The 16,558-nt window shown below is 43.9% G+C and overlaps 1 protein-coding gene across 2 annotated transcripts in view; it reads left to right on the top strand.

Moving 5' to 3' along the window:
* Positions 1–4,466: 4,466 nt before the first annotated feature.
* Positions 4,467–16,558, top strand: part of FLNB (filamin B) — an 82,056-nt gene continuing 69,964 nt past the window's right edge. For both annotated transcript variants that reach the window (XM_070936924.1, XM_070936923.1), the window contains exon 1: positions 4,467–4,773. In XM_070936924.1, coding sequence (XP_070793025.1) covers positions 4,482–4,773 — 292 coding nt within the window. In that variant the 5' untranslated portion in view covers positions 4,467–4,481. The remainder of the gene's footprint in view (positions 4,774–16,558) is intronic.

Below are 16,558 nucleotides of genomic sequence, written 5' to 3'. Positions count from 1 at the left end.
GTGGACTTCAACTCCCAGAATTCCCCAGTCAGCAAAGCTGGCTGGGGAATTCTGGGAGCTGAAGTCCACCAGGCAGGGGTGAAATCCAGCAGGTTCTGGAGAACCAGTAGCGGACATTTTGAGCAGTTCGGAGAACTAGTAGTGGAAATTTTGAGTAGTTCAATTGGGCCCGTCGGATGGTTGTGGGGGGAGGGAGGGAGGAGGAGGGAACAAAGAGGCTCAGCGGAGAGAGGGTCTTCCAATCCTTGTGACAGTTGGGAGACGCAGAGGTCGGGAGGGGGGGGGCTAGGAGGGCGCCGCCGCTTCGTTCAAGCGGTGGTGCCCTCCTGCCCCCTCAGCTCATCCTGCTCCCCCGACGGTGACAGAGTGCGGAGCCCTGGACTCTGACTGGTGTACTTAAATGCCAGGTCCGTGGTGAACAAGACACTCCTCGTCTGAGATCTTATAGACGAGGAGGACGCGGACCTGGCTTGTATCACTGAGACCTGGCTGGGGCCGGAGGGCGGTGTCCCTCTCGTGGATTTGTGTCCCCCAGGTTTCCGGATACTACACCAGCCACGACTCCAGGGGAGGGGCGGAGGAGTGGCGGTAGTTATTAAGGAAAGTCTTAGGCCTAGGGAGGTCACTGTTCCTCAGGTTGGCGGGTGTGAATCCCTCCTTTTGAGATGGGACCCTGGAGTTCAGTCTGGGCTGTTGATCATGTACCTCTCCCCCAGCTGCGTGGCCTCAGCCCTGCCCGCACTACTAGATGTCTTAGCCGAATTGACGGTGGAACTCCCCAACCTTTTGGTTGTGGGAGATTTCAATCTGCCATCGGCCGGTGAGTCATCTGAGTTGGTGCGGGAGTTCATGACCTCCATGACGGCCATGGACCTGACTCAGATTGTACAGGGCCCAACTCATATTGGAGGACACACACTCGACCTTATTTTTCTCTCTGGGCAGTGGATAAATGATCGTGGGGAGGGGACTCTATCTATTGACCCTCTGTCATGGACCGATCATTCCCTTAGACTCGACTTTTCCTCCGCCACCCCCCGTCGCAGGGGTGTGGAACCAGTAAGATGGTTCCGCCCCAGGTGCCTGATGGAACCCGAAAGTTTCCTGATGGAGCTTGGGTCATTTCCCGCCTCCTTAGCCCACGATTCATCTGAGTCCCTTGTCGCGGCCTGGGAACAGGCTCCGGTGGGGGCCTTGGATCGAATCGCGCCTTTGCGGCCTCTGATCCGACGCAGATCCCGGGCGGCTCCTTGGTTTACCGTGGAGCTCAGGGAAATGAAGCGTCGGAAAAGACGCCTGGAGGGTGGTTGGAGATCCTCCCGATCCGAGTCCGACCGAACACAACTAAGAACCCATATTAGGTCTTATCTTGTGGCGATGGAAGTGGCGAAACGTAACTATTTCGCCACTCTCTTTGCATCTGCAGAAAATCGGCCAGCAGCCCTGTTTAGAGTGACCCGCTCCCTCCTTAATCAGGGAGCGAGGGAGGACCCCTTACAGGGCCGTGCTGAGGATTTTGCACAGTTTCTGCAAGATAAAATCACTCAGATTCGGACCGGGTTGGACTCCGACTGGACAGAGTCCGTTGAGGTGACAGGGCCTAGTCTCGGTGGAGACATCTGGGTTGAGTTTGAGCCTGTTTCATTGGATGACGTGGACAGGATTATGGGTAGGTTGGGGTCTTCCACATGTTTACTGGACCCTTGTCCCTCCTGGCTTGTTTCGGCAGCCAGGGAGGTGACTGGAGACTGGATCCAGGCTATTGTCAACGCTTCACTAAAGGAAGGGGTCTTTCCCGCTGCGCTTAAAGAGGCGGTGGTTCGACCCCTCCTTAAGAAGCCTAACCTGGATCCTGACGTACTTAACAACTACCGTCCAGTCTCCAACCTTCGCTTTTTAGCGAAGGTTGTTGAGTCCGTGGTGGCACAGCAATTCCCTCAATTCCTGGAGGAAACTGACTACCTGGATCCTTACCAATCTGGTTTCAGGCGTGGCCACAGCACGGAAACGGCATTGGTCGCCCTTGTAAATGATCTCTGGCGGGCCAGGGATGGGGGTTGCTCCTCCATCCTGGTCCTTCTTGACCTCTCAGCGGCATTCGATACCATCGACCATGGTATCCTGCTGCAGCGGCTTTCAGGGGGATAGGGTTAGGAGGCACTGTTTTACAGTGGTTCTCCTCCTATCTCTCGGGCCGTCTGCAGTCTGTTTGGGCGGGGGGTCAGGGATCCTCCCAGAGGCCTCTCACTTGTGGGGTGCCTCAGGGATCGGTTCTCTCCCCTCTGCTCTTTAATATCTATATGAAACCGCTGGGTGAGATCATCCGTGGTTTTGGGGTGAGGTATCATCAATATGCTGATGATACCCAGCTTTACATCTCCACCCCTGACCACCCTAGGGATCCCCTTTCCGTGATGTCCCACTGCCTGGAAGCGGTGCGGGTTTGGATGGGGAGGAACAGGCTTAGACTCAACCCTTCCAAGACTGAGTGGCTGTGGATGCCGGCATCCCGGGATCTGGAGGTTCCATCCTTAATGATCGGAGGTGAAATCCTTGCTCCCTCCGACAGGGTCCGCAACTTGGGTGTCCTCCTGGATTCTCGGCTGTCTTTAGATGACCATCTGACGGCCGTAACCAGGGGGGCCTTCGCACAGGTCCGTCTTGTGCGCCAGTTGCGCCCGTTCCTAGACCGGGATGCCCTCGCCACGGTCACTCACGCCCTTGTTACCTCTAGGTTGGACTACTGTAACACCCTCTACATGGGGCTGCCCTTGGGATGTGTCCGGAGGCTTCAGCTAGTCCAAAATGCAGCCGCGCGGGTAGTTACGGGGGCGTCTAGATACTCCCGTGTAACACCTCTCCTGCGTGAGCTGCACTGGCTACCGGTGGCACTCCGGATACGTTTCAAGGTGCTGGTGCTCACCTATAAAGCCCTTCATGGCTTAGGCCTGGGGTACTTGCAGGACCATCTCCAGCCGTTCTCCCATCGTCCTGTGCGCTCTCACAGAGTCGGCCTCCTCAGGGTGCCGTCGGCCAAACAATGTCGGCTGACGACCCCCAGGGGGAGGGCGTTCTCTGTGGGAGCCCCGACCCTCTGGAATGGATTGCCCACTGAGCTCAGGACAGCCCCCGACCTACTTTCCTTCCGTCGCGAGCTGAAGACGTGGCTCTTCCGCCAATTAAACTGATCCGTTTGGGGGTACACTGGTATAATTTTAAATCGTTTTTAATTGGGTTACTGATTTTAATTTGGTATTGTATTGTGATTTGTATTGAAGTTGTCATTTTGTAAGCCGCCTTGAGTCCCTAGGGAGAAAGGCGGCATATAAATCGCAATAAATAAATAAATAAATAAATAAATAAATAAATAAATAAGTTCGGAGAACAGGCAAATACCACCTCTGGCTGGCCCCAGAGTGGGGTGGGAATGGAGCTTTTGCAATATCCTTCCCCCCAGGAGTGGACTTTGCAGTATCCTTCCCCTGGAGTGGGGTGGGAATGGAGATCTTGCAGTATCCTTCCCCTGCCACGCCTACCAAGCCACACCCACAGAACCGGTAGTAAAAAAAATTGGATTTCACCACTGCCGCCAGGCTTATAGTTGCCAAGGTTGGAAACCCCTGCTCTATAGGAGCTTATACAGGGCACCACCCGTTCACCAATATTTGGGTCGCAGAGGGTTATAAATACCAATGTCTTTCTTTGTATTTAATCTCCCCAAAGGCGAAGATTGGTATTTCCTGCAGGACTAACAATTCCCATCAATCCTAACCTCTGACCACATGCCGGCCTGGCTAATTTGCAGTCCCACAGCCGAGGTGGTGGTGGTGGTGGTATCACAAAAGTTAGTTTGCCTCTGGAGTAAACAAGGCAGGCACTCCATCGCGTTGCCCCACGCTTAGCGCGGCGGCGCCTCTGAAGTGGGTGGAGGGCAAGGGTTGTTTTTTTTTTTCTTCGCCCTCCCCCCCGCAGCGATTGTCCTCTTCGCAGGCTCCGCCCCTTCCTTGGCCGGGATCCAATCCGTTAATCGGAGAGGGGTATTTAAGGTCTCGCCAAAAAAGACGCCCTCGCTACTCCTTTTGTACGATCGGCACGTGGGTCTGGAAGCGCGACAGAGCGGCTCTCAGCTCGGCTGGCGTTGCTAAGCTGACGGCGGGGTTCTCTCGCCCTGCAGCTTCACCGCCTGCGCTTGGCAAGGGAGGGAGAGAGAGCGAACGAGCGAGAGAGAGACACCGGCCTGGACTGGCGGGTTGGTTGGTTGGTTGGACGGTCTGCCCGCTCGTTACAGCCCAGACAAGAGAAGGCGGGGCGGCCACGGCATGAGCACGCAGGCGCGGGGCCAGGCGGCTCGCAGTGACTGCAGCAGCGGCGGCGGCGGAGGTGGGAGCGGTAGCGGCGAGCTCAGTCAGGGCTCGCACCCCCGGTGGCAGGAGCACCCGTATCCTAAGGGCCGTAGCGACCTCGAGGCGGACTCCGCGGCCATGCCCGTGACGGAGAAGGACTTGGCGGACGACGCGCCCTGGAAGCGGATTCAGCAAAACACCTTCACCCGTTGGTGCAACGAGCACCTCCGCTGCGTGAACAAGCGCATCGGCAACCTGCAGTTCGACCTGAGCGATGGGCTGCGCCTCATCGCCCTGCTGGAGGTGCTCAGCCAGAAGCGCATGTACCGCAAGTACCACCAGAGACCCACTTTCCGACAGATGCAGCTGGAGAACGTTTCGGTGGCGCTCGAGTTCCTGGAGAAGGAGAATATCAAGCTGGTCTCCATCGGTGAGCTCGGCGCGCTCGCCGCGCACTTTCAGGGCTGGGCAAAGAGAGCTGGAGCCGGGGCGGGCGGGGATGAAGCCTTGCCTCCCAGGCGGGTGTGTGGCACTTGGCCTGAAGAAGGCAAGCGGCTTCCTTCCCCGCTTTAAGGTGTTTTACATCCCGAGCAAACCTTCCAGAAACCCTAATTTCCCGCTGTCTAGCTTGGCGTTGCCCGCCCGAGACAACCTCCCCACCCCCGAGTCCTAATATTTGCAGCCGCGCTTTGGGATTCGCATGAAAGCGGGGAAGACCCTCTGAGACCCTTTCAAAGCTTGAGGGGTTGGTGGGGAAGAGGCGGCGTGGGTTGACTTTTGTCCCGCCAGTTGCCAAGCCTCTTCCCGGAGGTGTCGGAGCGCCTGCGGGAGCAGGAGGAACTGGGTGGGGCTGTAGGTTTGGGAAGCCAAAGCCGCCACTCGCGGGCGGATACCTGCCGGGTGCTTGTTATACCCGCCAGCCTGGCTTTGAAGCAGCTCAGTAAGGCGCCGCTGTGGGCGATAAGATATCCAGGATACCGTTTTCTTTAACAGTAACAAACTCACTCAAGTAAGAGTATACAAGGAGTTTCTACTGGACAAGGAAAGACGCTTTAAGTTTGGGATATCCGCTCCTTTCTCTCTTTCTCCCTCCTCCTCCATCTCTTCACCAAATCCGGCTTTGCCATTGCAGAGACTATTTCTGGCTAGCTCTAAGAGGGGTCAGAGCAAATCCCGAGGAAGGGCAGAGGTGGCTGTAGCTTGGCAGACAGGATTTCCAGAGACGCAGGTAGAGTCCCAGCAGGTAGAGCCCTTTCCTTTGGGGCTGCAGGATTTGGGGTTTCTGGGTTGAAAATGTAAGGGAGTTTGCACTGTAAAAAGTCCAGCCTCTCAAAACTTCAGGGAGAGAAGCATGCATCAAATCCTCTTTGTATCAATTCAAAAATAATAAAAAGTGGTGTAATGGCAATCTCTGATGTTTGTATTTCTCTGAAAAATGTTCGATGAACACGCATGGTTTTTCCTATCAACAGCACCCTGTGAGGCAGCTTGGTTGTCCAAAATCACAAATAGATTCTACAATTGGACAGGGATGTATATGGATGTAATGGGTCAAAACACCCCAAAATGCTTATTTTTTTTACCCTGAAAAATATGCCTTAAAATCATGGTGTACTACACTTTCTATTTGCAATATGGTGCAAATAGAATTTTTTGCAATTTTTTTAGCAAGAGTTCTAAAGTGCCTATACCTGTAATTCTTTTAACTGAAAGCAAACAGATCCTGCATTATGCCAAACCCAAAAGTGGCTTGATTGGTTGGCTTTGGCTTTGTGTGATTGTGAGGGGTTAACCATTGGGGTTGATAAACTAAGAATAAGGGTTTAGTGTTTATGTACCAGGACATGTCTTGCTTAAGAAAGAGTGGTTAAATCAGACCGAGGGCTATTAATGTATGTGACTTCATATTTAATGTTAACTTTCTAAATAAATAGAGCAGAAACCATTTATAATTGGCTTTTTGGTATTTTTGAGTCAGTTTTCAGTCCCTGGCAACTGTCTAAACAAGTCCAGGAAGATTTCTTGGCAAGAGTTTTGAAAGTGGTTTGCTATTGCTGCCTTCTTAGGGTTAAGAGAAAATGGCTGGCCCAAAGTTACCCAACATGCTTGTGCCTAAGGTGGAATTCATGATCTCCAGGTGTTTAGCCTTAGACCTTTAAACACTACACCAATTAATGCTCTTTAACATTAATTAAAATTATCTTGTTGGTTACCAAGATCTCCTGGTAGTTTACAATAAGATCTATTTTTTGATTTTGAATTTCAAAATATGCTATTATCTATGTAGGTGAACTTTGTCCCATTATATCAGAGAGTTAATTCAATATGAAACTTCAAATATTAGGCCAAAGGTGAACAGACTTCAAGCTTATGGGACTGATTTAATTTCTTTTCTAAATCTCTAAACTCCTCCAATTGGAGCCAAGTGGAAAATAAAGGTGCAGGGAGACACATGTAAAAAATTAAGGAAGAAGGTGCCTCTGAGCAGATGTTTATCTCAGGAATTTATGATGAGTACTGATATGCAGCTAGCAAATCTTTTCACCACACCAGTTTCTCTTGTATAACATCCTAAAAGGGAATATGGGGTTTTTAAACATTTCTGTTAAACAGCAAAGAATTGGAAACTGGTCTGTTCCAGTTCACTGAGAATGGATAGGAAATCTGTGAGCCCACAGATACTGGAGTCCCACTGAGGATATTGACCATGCTACCAAGGGCTGTGTTGTAATCAAGCAATGTTTGGAGGACATATGTACTCCATTCCTTGCTTTAAAATGTACCACCAGTTCATGATTGTCATTTTTGTTCCCCCCTGGGACTATGAGGGATTGCCTAGTATAAGCATGTGACTCTCCTAGATCCATCTAAGGAATAACTAGTCTTACAGTAACCCTGAATTTCACGGTTAGAAGAATTAGATTGCAGGCTTAATAATTCTTACGACATAAATGAAGAAGTGTATTTGGATTTCCTGTTCATGATAGCTATGTCTTTAATGTTCTGGGCTTAGCCTAAAGCAAAAGTAAAATCCTTCCAGACCCAACAAATCTATAGCCTGGTATCTTTTCCACATGGCAACGCTAAAGTGCGGTTATCCTATGCAGGAATTGGCAGAAAACTGCTGGTTTAAAAAAAGAACTAAGAGCCCTGGCAACCTCTACTCTCCCTCTACAATGAAGCTGAGTAGGGTTTCTGCCAGCACCAGAAGCAGACGGAGGAGCAAGACAGGGTAGGAGGAATGTCTCCTTTGGTGCCAGTAGCTGGTAGCAGAACATCTAAATATTCTGCTCTCGGTTCTGATTCCAGGGAGAGCTCATTCTTTTAAGATTGGAAAAATAATAGCAAAGAACCATTCTTTCCTACTTCTGTCTCCTTTTCCTGCTACTCATGGGTTTTTGACCAACCAGAGGGAGAGTAAAAGGGGAACCGAGGGGTTTTTTTTAGTGTTTGAGGGACATTTTATATATAAGTCTAGGTGTGCTACAGTAGACACATGTCATAAATGCCCTCTGCAGCTTCGACACCACTGCACTGAAAGGAGCCCTGGCAGCTATACCAAGATGGTGTACCTGAGGCACAGCCGTCCGCTTACTTGCAGCTTAGGTTCTGCATAGCTGGAGCAGCTGGGAGGCATCCTTGATAAATGTGCAGTGATTTTCTGGAAGACTGCCAGACAACTTTTGGACATTCTTCCTGCAATTGCAGTGCTTAAGGTGGTGTGCGGGTGTGGCTGCCTGAGTCGTAGGAGTCTGCTGCTGGCATACCTGTGGTAAAGCTACCATGGGGTTATTGTGTGGGTACAGGCTGACTGATATCTAAAGAACCCATCTCCTCTTCTCTCCCTGTTTCTGCCCCCTCCCCCGGTTGGAAAGAAGAGTGGAGAAAATGGCTTTTTGACAAAGTGGCAGAGGCCTGACACTCTTGCTGCTACCACCGAAAAGCTGAGTAGTAGCATAGAAAGTGATGAGTTTACAAGGAAAATAGGACTTGTCTGTGGGGAGCTGAGACATACCTCTTTAACAATTGTTACCCTGTTTGATGAATTGAAAGTTCTGTCTGAATTCTAGCTAAGGATATTAGTTGGTTCTCTTTTCAGTTGTGTCTCCAGGGTATAAAACTATGTTGTTTTGAGCAAAACGTGACCTTGAATTAGAGACCTGAAGCAGAACTTTAGAGACGTTGTGTCTGTATAAATAGACTTGAGGCTTCAAGGAGAAGTATAGAAGAAGGAATGCTGGCTCTCTGTATGTAACCCATATGTTTTGAAGCAGGGAAACTGTGCTGAGCTCAGATGGAGTCTCCTTGTAGAAACATATCTTTGACAGCTGCTATAAACTTGCTTTTCCAGAAATTACTTCACTCTCCTTTTTCTGTTTAAATATTAACAGTAGAATAACTTGTTACCTCAGTTGGCACTTTGCACAATAGGAGTCATGTGTACTCTTGCGCTACTTATGCTGCTATAACTAGCAGAAACTTGACACAACTATTAAGGTGGAGGAGTGTCTTTCACTAAGTATTCAGCATCTTCTACGTTATATTGGGAGTGGCTGCTTAAGCCCTCATTAAAATTGGGATTATGATTACTGTAAAACTTGGTATGTGCATGTATATCATATCTTGGATAGTTAGAACTTGAAGCTATAGAATACCAATCTATTGGATTTTAAAGCCTGTGAAAACTATTACTAGGTAATCCTCGATTTAGGACTACAATTGAGACCAAAATTTAAACCAAAATTGCTAAGGGAGACCATTGTTAAGTGAATTTTGCCCCATTTTACGGCCTTTTTTCCCCATGTTAAATGAATCACTGTAGTTGTTAACTTAGTAACATGATTGTTAAGTGAATCTGGCTTCCCCATTTGCAACCTTGTCAGAAGGTGACCACATGACTCAAAGATACTGCAACTGTCATAAATACATGCCAGTTGCCAAGCATCTGAATTTTGTTCACATGACCATGGGGATGCTACAACGATTGTAAGTGTGAAAAATGGTCATAAGTCACTTTTTTCAGTGCCGTTGTAACTTTGAAGAGTCACTAAATGAACTGTTGTAACTTGAGGACTTACCTGTATTGTGAAATGTTTAAAGCACACTTACCTTAAGTCATAAAATTAAAATATATACTTTATTTTTTCAGTGCCATTTACTGGTGACTTGTAGCATGAGGTTAAGGGTTAGGAAATGATATCAAGGTAGTTCCTTATCCACTTTATTACAATCTCAGGTCTCAGGTGGGAAGCGGTTATTTGAAGATTTATTTTAAAAAATCTGATGGCACTAGCTATATAGTTCCTTGTCATTTGTCTCTCAGGAAGTAGCCTTGAATGTTTTTTCTCTGTTCAATAATTGACTCCGTGTGGGAGAACAAGGAGAAATTAGATCCAGACAAGAGAGAGCGAGTCTGTTGATCAATAAGAAACTGAATTAGGAGACTGGATGGAAATTTACTAACCTTGAAAAAGCAAGTTCCTGAATTCTCAACTGTCAGTAGGTTCACAGATAGCCGCTGTGGCTAGGAGTGCATTTGTACAGTTACATTTAGTGAGTCAATTGTGGCCATTTCCAAACTTATCAAACTTGGCAACTGTTGTCCATGCCTTGGTTATGTTGACTGTTGCAACTTGCCACATTTAGGAAAAGTCCTTAAGTTGCAATCAGTATGAAATATATAATGTAACTGATGCAAAGTATAAGGAACATATGCGATGGCATTCATGACAAGTTGCAGTGTTGTCAAAATGATGATGTTTGTGCAGTGAGGTCACCATACAAATGCTACAATTACATGCTTATGTCACAATGTTTGACTCAAATGTGTAAGTTGTGGAAAGTATGTGATGATGCCACAAAGATATCGTAATTTTCTCCTGCAGATGCTTACATCTCTGGGGTGCCTGATCTTTTTTGGTACAATATAAGATGTTAATGTTATCCTTCAAAGCCCTAATGTGGCTTGGATCCTGGCTATTTCAGTTGCATCACTTCCATTAGCTTTTAATGCCGATTACTAGCTTTAGTTTGTACTTAACTTTAAAGTAACTGTTTTATTAGCTTCCTTTCATATGTGCAAAGTAGAAAAGTGGGGTACATAAGTCACACAAATGATTCCTATGGATCTTTCCTTCATGACTGCCTCTTCTTTCTCAAGTTCTAGTTCCTTTTTTTCCTGGGACAAAAGTAATGTATGATCTTGAGTAATGTATGATATAGCTTGAGCAATCATGTCTGTTTAGTGTTAAAGCACACTAAATTCAATGAAGCTGGTAAGTGTCTGTAGATTTACAGCCTAGGCCAAGGAGAAAAACTTTATAAGTGCTGTAATAAGTATGCAGCTTTACCTCCGTTTAGGTTATTTTACTAGTTTGGCATTGGACCATGTTCAAAACCATGTTTAGTATTACCAGAATTCCTGAAATATATGCAAAAAGTTAAATGTGTTATGTGTTATTATCAAGTGGGACATTTGGCATTCTCTCTCTCTCTCTCTCTCTCTCTCTCTCTCTCTCTCTCTCTCTCTCTATCTCTCTCTCTCTCTCTCTTTCTCTCTCTCTCTCTCTCTCTCTCTCTCTCTCCCCACACATACACACACAGAGATATATTGATTGCTCACTTATGTTGATGTACATTTTAGGCAATAAATTCTATTAGTATTGCCCTTGTGTAGGACTATTCATCTAAAATGCAATAGCTCCCTTCAAATTGAAAGTTGCATCACACAACATAAGAGGCTATTAAATTGTTTTTTGTTGAAAAGTAAATAAAGTAATAATTAAGCACCTGTGTGTTTTGGCACTGGAAGCATAGTTAATGACTAGCTATCAAATTTAATAACTGATATTACACTGAACTATTTTTGTTCACTTGCATGAAGTGAACGATTTATCACCTTATCTTTTTTCTCATGCTCACAAGTGGATCAGAAATATAAGCTTAGTGGATGGATGTTATAGAAGTGGTAATGCCTCTAAATGTAACACAGAATGATGCACGATTGGGGGTCCCACTTTTCAAGTTCAGATTGTGATATGTCTTATTAACTGTACATTGCCAGATTTATATATGGAAACTTTTCCTGCTGTAAACATAGCAGGGATGTTTTTTGTGACCAATAAAATAATAGTTGTTAGATCAGTGGTTGGACTAAAATTTTGAAGTAAGATGCATGTCTGCAATGAGTGAACAAGTTCCAGTAAAATGGAATAAAGCATCCTTCTGTTATTCCCTTAATTTATAATCTTAAAGTGGCTTGTAACACTCTCAATATGAGGTGCTAATTGTAAATGTTACAAGTAGTCCCCAATTTAGAACTATTAATTTAGTGACTATTCAAATTCTTAACGGTATGGAAAAAAGTGATTTATGATCACATGACTGCAGTGTCCCTGCAGTCATGTGATCATAATTTGGGTGCTTGGTAACCAGCATGTATTTACAACCATTGCAGCATCTTGAGACCATAAGATTGCCATGTTCCCCAGGGGGCTTCCAACAAAGCTAGATTAGCGTAATTATGACAGAAAAGGTTGTAAAATTGGACGCAACTCATTTAATGGCTGCATTGCTTAACCACAGAAATGCTGATCCCAATTATGGTCGTAAGTCAAGGACTACCTATACATATTCCTGAGAGGGACATATGTTTAGCTACTGTCTTGGTGACCAGTGTTTCCCTATGCTGTCATGTGTGGCAAAAGAAGCAATTCTTTGTCAAAGAGTACTATGACTCTTCATAAAAGAGAAAATGCATTATATCATGCAACATATTGCCATGAGCCATTCTACCAGGATTATTGATAAGCATTTTTTTTTTTGCTTTAATTTATATGCCGCCCTTCTCTGGAGACGCAGGGCGGCTTACAATGCGTTAAGCAATAGCCTTCATACTTTTGTATATTTATACAAAGTCAGCTTATTGCCCCCACAATCTGGGTCCTCATTTTACCTACCTTTGAAAGGATGGAAGGCTGAGTCAACCTTGAGCCTGGTGGGATTTGAACTTGCAGTAATTGCAAGCAGCAGATGTTAATAACAGTGCATTAGTCCACTGTGCTACCAAGGCTACCATGGAGTATCAAGCATTGTTGATACTCCATGGTAATACTTTAGTAGTCCATTCATGCAGCACTTGTACTTTTATCAGTGGCTCAGCAGGGTGTGTGCTAAGGTGTGTTAATTATTTTGCAATTAATTTATTATTCAAGCAACTTCCAGTCTTCATTTTGGTTTAAAGAATCAACCTGTATTTTAACTAAAGTTTTGGGTGGAGTTGTTTAACTGAAATATTTGATTTATGGGTTTCTTTATATGCAGTTTCCTTAGTAAGTAAAACTGGTATAGATTAAATCAGGAAGGTGGTTTTATTACTGGCAGATAGTGTTCACGCCCTATATTTATACATACTGAAATATCTAGGTAACAGTAGAGTTAGTTATTACAGTGTAGAATGATATCAGATATACAGTTTGGGGAAGGGAGGAAGGATAGAAATTGCCATGTTTGGAATTTGATATGTTTTGAGTCAACCTATAGGTAAGGGAGAAGAATGAATCCCCCCAGTGTGTGTAGGTGTGTATGTGTGTGTGTGTGAGAGAGAAATCTTGACTGCTTTCTCATCCCAGTGCTGGATTTTGATTGTGTGAATTTTCAAAATTGGTAATATTTCCCAACTTGAGGAGGGACATTCATGAAAACTGGAATGTTAAGAACTAAGACTTAACACATACGCCTGGAAAATCTTGATTCTACTTGCCTTTGCATCTCACTCACCGCAGCTACCAGTCCCCAAGACTCATTAGGTTAAAGATTATTCACCTATGGCCTATTTATCATCCATCTGTGAGTAACTACTACCCTGTTTCCCCAAAAATAAGACCCCACCGGAAAATAAGTCCTAGCATGATTTTTCAGGATGCTCGTAATAGCCCTACCTCCAAAATAAGCCTCAGTTAAGATTGTCAGCTAGATGGGTGCATTTAGTACCGTATTTCCCCAAAAATAAGACCTAACCAGAAAATAAGCCCTAATGCGTCTTTTGGAGCAAAAATTAATATAAGACCCAGTCTTATTTTCGGGAAAACATGGTAAGAAAGTCAGGAGAAGATGTTAAGAAATACATAGTCCCTTTATGTCAACATGTGAGAAGTGGTAGAAAACTCTTAATCATAGGATCATAGAGTTGAAAGAGACAATTTAGGCCATTGATCCCAATGGAGGAAGCCCTGCTCTGTGCAAAGAAATATTGATAATGAAGTCAATGTTTAGTGGAAATTCTTTGATTGGTATAAAAGCCCTTTGGCTCAGAGAAAAAAGGACTTTTTCTGTTCGGTACAGAACATAGTTTTTACTTTATATCAGACTTGTGAACTAATGTCTTTATTCAAGCTCCAGTGTGTAGGGGTATAAAGGAATGCAGTGAAAATAGACTGTTCACATAGCAAGAAGAACTGATGGCAAGTGGACCAAGGCAGTCATAAACACTTGATAAAAAGTGTCCATGAAAGAGACCTAAGACAAGATGGATTGACGACATCAGCAAGTATGGCGGGCCCAACTGGCAAAAGAAAGCTCAGGACCATATTGACTGGAAACATGCAGAAGAGGCCTTCATACTGCATTGAATAGACAATGGCTAAAATGATGATGTTGAAGCTAAAAATGGAAATACTATATAAGCTAGCCAGAATGTTATAGCTGTAATAGCTCAAGAGTTTAGCATGAAAATGGCTTTGCTGATTCTACTTCAGAAAGCAAATTGCATAGAGTAAATTCTGTTTTCCTTTGGCCAGTTTGACCAAAACATATGCTACATCTTAAGATTCTGTGTTGAAAGGAATGTTAGCAGATTTGTCTCCTGCCTGTTTCCTGTAAAGGGTTGTGTTTTTTTTTATGGAGGAGAACTTTTATGTAGGGATTATCACTATAAAGGACAACTCAACACTTAAGATACTAAAACAAAGATTTAAAATGCAGTAAACTTCCTGTGGAAGGGACAAGGTTCAGTGGTTGATATTAGCCGATGACTAAATCCTTAATCATGCTGAGTTAAAGCTCATACTGATGCCTCTCAGAAAATATTTCCCCATCAGAATTGATCTTATATAGTTTCTTAATGGCATTCCTTTTTTATTTATTTATTGAGGCTTTTATGTTCTTAAATTTATACATTCTTTCATATAGATTTAAATAGATTAAATTAGGATTCTAATGAGATGCTCAATTTTAATAAAGGCTGCTGCTAAATTTAGTAATAGCTACCCATTGTCCTCTTATTTGAGACTGAAAAAGTCTAAAAGTCTAAAAGCATAGATGAACTGTGTTCAAAGATAAAACATTTTGTATAAGTTTTATTTGCAGTTTTTCTTTAACAACCAACATTTTTTGGGGGACAGTGTAATGACTGGGTTAACATATTTTTCACACAGTGTTCACAGTAATAATACAATTACATATACAAAATTTTTATCTTCCAACTTCTTACCTTAATGTATGCATTATAATTGTAATATATTCTTTTATATACTAATTAACTCCTAACATTTTAATATTATAGATGTCACTGCTTTTAACTTTTTATCTTTTTGTAGTTTATTTTGCATTGTCCCCTCCACCACTCCTTCTAATTTCTCAGCTGTCTTCTGTGTATCATATTCATCTTTTCCCATCATTTGTTGAGTGCCCTCTACTTTCATATCAAAGATAAAATATTTCATATACAATTCGTATTGCATCAGTGTCTGTAACTGTACAGTATTGTGTTTGGATTACTGTACGGAATGTCTATGTATATGGGCTGGTTTCCATGTAACCTGCTTACACTTTGCATGTTGAATTGTACATTGGCACAAAGTACCTGAATGCTGCGGTGGCGCAGTGGTTAAAATGCAGTATTGCAGGCTAATTCTGCTGATTGCCAGGGGTTCGATTCTCACCGGCTCAAGGTTGACTCAGCCTTTCATCCTTCCAAGGCCAGTAAAATGAGGGCCCAGATGGTTGGGGACAGTATGCTGACTCTGTAAAACTGCTTAAAGAGAGCTGTACAGCACTGTGAAGCGGTATATAAGTCTAAGTGCTATTGCTATACTAATCTGGATGTAGACATAGGGGAAGAGAAGAAGTGAGCCTGTGTCTTGTTTTTCATTGTTGACAACTGTGTTGAGGTTTAATATAGACAAAATTTAATTGATTGGTTTGTAAGGAGAATTTCTTTTAGAAAAACATGGACTTCTGCAAAGATAGAGACCACCCAGAAAGAAAGAGAGTATGCGTGTGTATCAGGCTCACTTTATACTGTGTTTTGAGAATACTTCAAAGGAATGAGCAAACAGTAACCTCCATGATCAAGCAAGTTAACTGGGCCTCATGCCAGCATTCTTATCTGCTCGAAACTAGCAGTGTAAGTCTGGCCATCCCAGGTACTCTATTGAATAATCTCATTTATCAGTGTGAGAAAACTTTAAAAAGTGTTTTTTCTCGTTTTTAAGACTGACTTGCTAGAGGTGCATGCAAGAAGGCTAGACATATTGCCTTGAGCTCCTGGAGGAAAAGCAGGATTCATATCTAAGAAATAGATTGCTATCTTCAGTAATGTAGCTCCCTTTATTGCTTCTTAGTATGAAGAGACTATTTTGACATAATTCAAAATACTCTTGGAGTGTTAATGTAGATCCATGCTTGGAATCCCCCTGTAGCTTATTTGTCAGATGAAGTGGTATGACATACATGGGAAAGAGGGATTCAAAATTCAGTGTTATTTTAACTCTAAAGAGATGTCCATCTGAATCCATTTAATTCTGATGCTGTATCTTCAGGTTTTAGATGGTTACACTATCCTTCAGAGACAACCAGTGACTGCTAAGAAATAGTTTAATTACCACAAACAAACTTTACTTGGCAGAATATTGTCTTATGTGAATTATGCTTTAGAAATTCAGTTTCTAAAGCATCTTTTTTATACTACTAAATATAAAAGTAGACGAATAACCCTTGTCCTTCAGTTATGTGTCAAGGCTGCCAGCTGTTAAGGGAAACATCTGGATTTCCTCTAGCGCTAGATGATAAGGCAGCTGAAAAACAGGATGGTTGTGTATGTCATTATTTGCAAAATATCAAGGCCTGTATTGTAGTATTGGTGATAAAGTTGAAGAAATACTATAATTAAATCTGTTGCTGCTTTTGCCTTAACAATGTTGGTAATCTAATTTTTT

This window comes from Pituophis catenifer, unplaced genomic scaffold (genome assembly GCF_029215685.1).
Source record: "Pituophis catenifer annectens isolate HBS135680 unplaced genomic scaffold, rPitCat1.0.hap2 SCAF_2, whole genome shotgun sequence".
Classification (NCBI taxonomy): Eukaryota; Metazoa; Chordata; class Lepidosauria; order Squamata; family Colubridae; genus Pituophis; species Pituophis catenifer.
The sequence above is the reverse complement of the archived record's forward strand: the minus strand, read 5'-3'. Positions and strand labels throughout refer to the sequence as shown.